The following is a 6,351-nucleotide window of genomic DNA, read 5'->3' on the forward strand; positions in this document are numbered from 1 at the left end:
AGGACAGCAATCTCCCTGTTCAAGACGCTCGATCGTGTGGTGACATTGAGAGAGAAAGGGAATTCTTGACGATGCTATGAATTACTGTACTGTACATGATGAGGAAGTCGTCACCAAAGGGGAGGAGGTATATGGGAAAGAAGAAACAACGGGGAGAATCAACCGAGACCACCCCAGATGCCTCGGATGCGCCGCGCGAGCTCCATGTCTCGCTTCATGATTGTGACTCGCTTTGCGTGGATCTGTAGAGAGGAACGTGAGCTGAATGTGAGGAGAAGCAGGATGGGCCGAGCTAGACGCTTACTGCACAGAGGTTGCTGCCAGAGGCCGAGCGGAGCGAAGAAGTGTCAGCTATTGGCGCTTCAGCGCATACAGAAAGGTTCACTCACGCATCTTCAAACAGATGGACGAGGAAAGCCTGTTCCCACTGAGTCAGAAGTGATACTGAACGGACGCTGCATGGCAAGACCTACTTCTGTCGCCTCCTGCAGTGCCAATATCGCACTCGACTGCCACCTCAGCCCAGCGCCCCCGCCGCTCTGGTAGACGCTCGTGACAAAGTCGTGGGCCACCTCCCGGACCACGCGCGCAAACGGCAGCTTCTGAATGAGCAGCTCGGTTGACTTTTGATAGTGTCGGATCTCTCGCAGGGCGACTGTGCCTGGCCTGAACCGGGGCTTCTTGCGCTTGGGCGTATCGCCGCCATCTGCAGGATGAGGAGGGGTCAACAGGTCAGGCTCCAGGGTAGCAGAGCAGTCTTACTCACTCCCTGAGGCAATGGCCTTGCCTCCGTGCCTGTGAATGCTCTTTCTCGCTTGCGGTGGTGCCATCGTTGTGGAGATTGTTCTCCTCTTCCTCCTCTCGTCAGCTTTGTTCCCTGCCGGTTTCACAGGAAGAGCCTTGCACAGCTCCGTCGCGTCTATTTAAGAGTGTCATTTAGGACGCGACTCAGAGGTGAGAGGGGCGCGCACGCTCGCGCGCTCAACCCACGTGGAGATGAATCTGCCTGCGCAAATTTTCGTTAAAACACCTGCCGCCCTCGACTGGTTCTTCTTCTTCTCTTCGAACAATTTTCACGAAGGTAAGCCGTCTATCTGGTCCTTGCAGCTTGGACAAAGGAGCGAATGTGGCGCTGACATAGCCCTCACACAGACATAAAAGTTCGGGCCTGGGTCATTTCTCCGTTTCAGGCTCGCGTTCCCGTCTTCAAGAGACACGAGGGAGGAAAAATGGCTGAATGCCTTTCCTCCTATCGGTATCTTGTATGCCCCAAGCCGTGGTGGGATTCGTCTCATCGTGGCTTTGCTGAGTCGGCCTTTCTCTTGCGAGGATGACATGAACGGCCGAATCGGCCCCATCTGGAGCCGAGGGACGTCGGTGCTTCGAGGATGAGCCGATTCTCGGCTCTCCCAAGACATGGAGCTCGACGGAGGCCGGACATGGAACTGCGGTCGACAGCCGTCGATACCTACATCTCTTCTTTCTTTTCTCTGCTCTTTCTTTCTCTTGTGCCCTTTAGCAATGACTATACCCTTGATCTTCTCTAACAACGTCTCTAGCCTCGTTCCGCCCAGTCTCTCGACCGATTGCCGGCGTCAAAAGGGAGAACTTCGGTGCACAAATGAAGTCTTCTACCCTCTGTTCTTTCGAATGGGCTTTCAATATTTGCCCTTATGTCACTTGCATGGTACTATCACCCAAGGGACGAAAGGCGAGGCGCACTTCACTATAGCGCTTCGCGTGACTGGCGAGGCTTCCTTGGACCTCCACAGAAGAGCCTCTCCACATCACTATGCCGTGCCCAGCAAGTCGGACGACATCGATCTCAACCCTCTATCCTACCTACCTCGTATCTTGCTCCCATGTCTGCCACATCATCGCTACCCTCAAAGATGAGGGGACTCGTCCTCGAAAAGTTTGCCAAGTCGCCCGAGGAAGAAAAGACGCCGTACACGTACCGTGAGGATCTCCCACTCCCCAAGCTTGAGCCATATCAGATCCTGCTCAAGTCCATGACGGCGGGCTATTGCCACACGGAGATGTGAGTGGATGGGCTGGCTGGCTCCAACTTCGAGCCCTGTTGGTGCTCATTATGCAACATCAAACCCTCCAGGATGGTTGTCCGGGGCGAATTTGACAAGATGATGCAAAAGGACCTGCCACTTGTCCCCTCACACGAGCCGACAGGGAAGGTAGTCCAGTGGGGTTCTGAAGTCGAGGCCATGATCCAACGAGGCGAAGCAAAGGGTCTGGGTCCAAATGGCTCCCTTAAGGTGGGCGACCGCCTCGCTTCCCTCACTTCCAACAATCCGTGCGGCAAATGCGACGAGTGCAAGTCCGACAGGTCTATCTTCTGCTCGGAGATCGCCTTCTGCGGCGTGACGACCGATGGCGCCATGGCCGACTTCGTCGCCGTGGACATCCGGTCTTGCATTCAGCTCCCTGACAATCTCTCCTTTGACACTGCTGCTCCTCTTATGTGTGCAGGTGGGTTGCACAGTGAACCTCTGTAGACCTTCTCTTCGTTGCTCACCTGTCCTCATGATGAACAGGCGCGACCATCTACGCAGCTATCAAGCGCTGCAACCTCTCGTCTGGACAGTCCGTGGCTATTGTCGGTGCTGGGGCTTTGGGTCATCTTGGTGAGTCACTCCTTTGTACCGTACTTTCAAGTCTGAGTCCGGGTCTGATCCGTCGCACATAGGCGTGCAATTCGCAAAGTGCCTCGGCTACAAGACCGTGCTCATTGACAGTCGTGACCCGCCATTGGAGATGTGCCGTACGCTCAAGTATCCACCGGACGTCACTTTCAACAGCTCTAAGGTCGATGTAAAGGACGCTTCGTCAATGGCAGGCGCCGTTAAGCAATGCGGGGGCGAGGTCGACGCCGTGATTGTGACGACGGACGCCATCCCAGCCTTCCAATTTGGACTCGAATTGACCAAGAAACACGGCCTCTTCATGGTCGTCGGTCAGCCACAGGATCCGATCCCTGTGCCATTCTTCCCTGTGAGCGCCAATTACTCTTCTGCATGTCATGGAAGCTGCGCTGACGGACGATGCTTGCTTCCAGCTCATCTTCAGGGACATCACTATCAAGGGCTCGTTCCTCAGCGATGCGTCGCTGACGAAAGAAATGTGCGACCTCGTCGCCGAGAAGGGTGTCGAATGTCGGACCAAGGCCTACGATCTCAAGGATGTTCACAAGCTCATGGTGGGTCAAACTTCTCTCAACCCTTACCATCTTCACGTTGGCTCATCTTTGACCATGGACAGTCCGACTATGCCCTGCCCGGCCACTCAGGCAAGCTTGTCGTCCATGTAAACAAAGAGTGACACGTATCACATTGATCTAGAGAAAGACATTTCCATGTCTGCTGATTTCAAAAATGAGGGGAAAAGGAAGGGGTAGAACCAGGCCAAGGCGAAGACCCATCGATCGCGGCTTTGTCTGCTTAATACGTCGCCAATGGGAAGTGCGAACGCAATGTTCCAGCGAGCAGAGGATGCTCCTCCCCCCAATTTACCCCTCTATGCTTTGAGGAGCTGTGACGACTGGTGAACCTAAGTTTGGGCGAACTATGTGAGCTGTGAGAGCCGTGACTAATGGTGTACTCAGGCTCGGGCGAATTATGCGGGGTGTGCTGTCCTACAAAGTTGAGTGATTCCTCGTCAATGGTGTCAAACACCTTTTCGGCTTCGAGAAGATCGCTCAAGCTTGTTCTTTGGTGCTGCGGCGAATGCGGCTTTGACTCCGGCTCTGGCTCCGGCTCTGGCTCCGGCTTTAGCTCCGGCTTCAGGTGCTGTTGCTGATCCCAGTTGTGCAACAGAGGTGCGGCACCATGTTGGCCGGGCCTGTTGCTATGTTCGATCCTAATGTTGTCAGACTTTGACTTAAGCTTTGACTTTACCGCGTTCCGCCACTTGTTCCACCATTTCTTCGACGACGACGCTGGGTCTACATTGAGGCCTGCTTTGGTGCCACCGAGAGGTTTCAAGTGATCCTGAACCGGATGATCACTTTCGTCGTTAGATTTCCTCATCTTCAAATAGCCGGATGGCTTCCAGTCAACGCCGGATGCTGCCAAATCGCTTAGTAGTCCTGGACTACCATTTTCATGTCCTCGGTGAAGAAGGGCTCGCTCCTGTGAGCGGGCCTCAGTGTTGCCGTTGCTCTGAGGCCCTGGTGGCATCGGCATCGCGGAAATGGCGTGGAGGCTGCAGAGCGTGGAGGAGAGCAGGAGGAGAACAACCAGAACCAGCTGGCGGTGCGCGTGAGTCGAGAGAGAGAGCATTGTGAAAGAAATGGGGAGGGGGTTTTGAAAGATTGAATCAGATGAGGAAGGCCAGCTTCTTCGTTTTATTTGCAGAGGTAAAGCTATAGAGAGAAGGCGGGAATAGTGACCTCAGTGATTGGCTTGCACGAGGAAGACCAGCTTCTTCGTCTTGTTGGTAGTGGGAGGGGTAGAGAGAAAATGAGGAAGGGCAAGCAAGTCTCCCTTTTATCCCTTCTAAGGGGCGTGAAGCACAGGTGATGACAAGGGTAATGCCGGGACGGAAGGGGGCTTCGTCTTTAGCTGTTCACGCATGTTGACGCACAGCAACGCATCTTGACGGGGCGCCAATCAACTCTTCGAACACACACGAAATAATCCGAATGCGTACCAAATCGTCCGAATACACATCACGAGCTCGGGGCGCTGCTGCGCGCTGCATTTGCGCCCTCAGAATTAGTGGTAGGCCACAGTGACTGGCATCGGAGAATTGTGCGTCAACATGTGTCAATAGCTAGAGACGAAGCCCCTTCCATCTCGACATCACCCTTGTTGTCAATTGCCTTATGCCCTCTAGAAGGGATAAAAGGGAGACTTGCTTGCCCTTCCTCCTCCTCTCTCTACACCTATACCTCTACCAACAAGACGAAGAAGCTGGTCTTCCTCGTGCAAGCCAATCACTGAGGTAACTATTCCCGCCTTCTCTACACCTCTACATCTGCGAACGACACGAAGAAGCTGGTCTTCCTCATCTGATTCAATCTTTCAGACACACACACACCCCTTTCCCTCTTCTTTCACAATGCTCTCTCTCTCGACTCGCGCTCATCGCCAGCTGGCTCTGGTCGTTCTCATCCTTCTCTTCTCCACGCTCTGCAGCCTCCACGCCACTTCCGCGATGCCGATGCCACCAGGGCCTCAGAGCAACGGCAACACTGAGGCCCGCTCACAGGAGCGAGCCCTTCTTCACCGAGGACATGAAAACGGTAATCCAGGACCGGAAGAATCCGGCGTGGTTCGGAAATCATCCATGGATAACCTAAGGATGATGAGCGGTGAAGGTGAAAGCAAACTTCTGGCTAAGGGTCGGTCTGAGCTCCTCGCTGGCAGCACACCACGCCCCAAAGAATTGCATGTCAAAATAGCTAGTAAAGCGTCGAGGTTGTGGGACAAGGTGCGGAAGACATTCAGGTTTAAGTCTGCAAAGTCTGCGAAGTCTTCGTCTGCGAAATCTCTGTCTGCGAAGTCTCCGCCTGAGGAACCTGAGGAGCATGAGGAGCCCTTCAACATTGAGATCGAGCGTAGCAATGCGCCCGGAGAACATGAAACCGCGGCTTTGTTGCAGAACTGGGACAAGAAGCGCATCAGTAAATTGCTCATCGACCGCCCCAACCTGGGAGAGCATCTCGAAGCGGAAAAGGCGGAGGACGCAAAGAAGCAGGGACTACTCAACCTGGAAGGACAGTACAGCCCGCAAAGCTCGCCTGAGCACGCCCTCATCAGTAGTCACGGCTTTCACAGCCCGCATGGTTCGCCCATGCTTGAGGTCACTAATTCTTACGGCTCCCCAAAGCATGTAGAGGAGGATCATCTGCTCGCTGGGCCTTCGCCTACGCGCTTCCCCGACATGATGTTCCCGCGCAAACCCATCACGAAGGCCCAGCTCTCCTCCTTCACCGAGTAAGCAGACAAAAGCCTGTTCGATAAGCCTTCGCCTTCCCCTGGTTCTTCCCTTTCTTCTTCCCCCTTTTCTCGAAATGAGCAGGCGTAATCCCGCTCGATGGGCCTTCGCCTTCGCGAGGTCTACTCCTTGCTCTTCCCTCGTTATCAAGCGAGCAGACGTAACATTGTTTCCCCTAGATCAATATGATGCGAATCACTCTTTCTTTACATGGACGACTCTAGACGGGGCGCCGACCTACTCTTCGAATGCGCACCATAAGCACCGAATGCGCACCGAATACTCCGAATACACACCACGGGGCGCGCAGTACGAGGCGCGACTGCGCGCCGTAATTGCGCTTTCGAAAACTTGTGGTAGGCAGTGGTAGGCAGTGGTAGGCAGTGGTAGGCAGTG

At 54.4% G+C, this 6,351-nt stretch overlaps 4 protein-coding genes across 4 annotated transcripts; 2 read left to right on the forward strand and 2 right to left on the reverse strand.

The window, feature by feature from the left end:
- Nucleotides 1-57: 57 nt before the first annotated feature.
- FA10DRAFT_265750 (histone H3-like centromeric protein cse-4) lies at nucleotides 58-916 on the reverse strand. The gene is made up of 5 exons (XM_025521196.1): nucleotides 767-916; nucleotides 474-706; nucleotides 390-418; nucleotides 305-317; nucleotides 58-242 (listed from the first exon to the last, which is right to left on the reverse strand). Exons 1-5 carry the CDS (start codon nucleotides 828-830, stop codon nucleotides 159-161), a joined length of 423 nt encoding a protein of 140 aa, XP_025379132.1. The 5' UTR covers nucleotides 831-916; the 3' UTR covers nucleotides 58-158.
- Nucleotides 917-1,766: 850 nt separating this feature from the next.
- FA10DRAFT_265753 (GroES-like protein) lies at nucleotides 1,767-3,501 on the forward strand. The gene is made up of 6 exons (XM_025521197.1): nucleotides 1,767-2,041; nucleotides 2,114-2,487; nucleotides 2,553-2,642; nucleotides 2,705-3,009; nucleotides 3,074-3,214; nucleotides 3,277-3,501. Exons 1-6 carry the CDS (start codon nucleotides 1,863-1,865, stop codon nucleotides 3,334-3,336), a joined length of 1,149 nt encoding a protein of 382 aa, XP_025379133.1. The 5' UTR covers nucleotides 1,767-1,862; the 3' UTR covers nucleotides 3,337-3,501.
- FA10DRAFT_265754 (hypothetical protein) lies at nucleotides 3,332-4,523 on the reverse strand. Its single transcript, XM_025521198.1, has one exon. The coding sequence runs from the start codon at nucleotides 4,293-4,295 to the stop codon at nucleotides 3,456-3,458; it is 840 nt and encodes a 279-aa protein (XP_025379134.1). The 5' UTR covers nucleotides 4,296-4,523; the 3' UTR covers nucleotides 3,332-3,455.
- Nucleotides 4,524-4,686: 163 nt separating this feature from the next.
- Nucleotides 4,687-5,958, forward strand: FA10DRAFT_292707 (hypothetical protein; the record flags this gene model as incomplete). The annotated part of the gene is made up of 1 exon (XM_025524405.1): nucleotides 4,687-5,958. The coding sequence occupies exon 1, from the start codon at nucleotides 5,077-5,079 to the stop codon at nucleotides 5,956-5,958; it is 882 nt and encodes a 293-aa protein (XP_025379135.1). The 5' UTR covers nucleotides 4,687-5,076.
- Between the last annotated feature and the right edge of the window lie 393 nt (nucleotides 5,959-6,351).

This window comes from Acaromyces ingoldii, assembly GCF_003144295.1.
Source record: "Acaromyces ingoldii strain MCA 4198 unplaced genomic scaffold FA10scaffold_2, whole genome shotgun sequence".
Taxonomy (NCBI): domain Eukaryota; kingdom Fungi; phylum Basidiomycota; class Exobasidiomycetes; order Exobasidiales; family Cryptobasidiaceae; genus Acaromyces; species Acaromyces ingoldii.

Coding starts and splice junctions, on each gene's coding strand:
- FA10DRAFT_265754 (XM_025521198.1), bottom strand. CDS start 4,295: ATGCTCTCTCTCTCGACTCACGCGCACCGCCAGCTGGTTCTGGTTGTT.
- FA10DRAFT_265750 (XM_025521196.1), bottom strand. CDS start 830: ATGGCACCACCGCAAGCGAGAAAGAGCATTCACAGGCACGGAGGCAAG. Junction 707..766: donor CAAGGCCATTGCCTCAGGGA/GTGAGTAAGACT, acceptor CTCATCCTGCAG/ATGGCGGCGATACGCCCAAG. Junction 419..473: donor CACTGCAGGAGGCGACAGAA/GTAGGTCTTGCC, acceptor CAGTGGGAACAG/GCTTTCCTCGTCCATCTGTT.
- FA10DRAFT_265753 (XM_025521197.1), top strand. CDS start 1,863: ATGTCTGCCACATCATCGCTACCCTCAAAGATGAGGGGACTCGTCCTC. Junction 2,643..2,704: donor TGGGGCTTTGGGTCATCTTG/GTGAGTCACTCC, acceptor CGTCGCACATAG/GCGTGCAATTCGCAAAGTGC. Junction 3,010..3,073: donor TCCCTGTGCCATTCTTCCCT/GTGAGCGCCAAT, acceptor GCTTGCTTCCAG/CTCATCTTCAGGGACATCAC.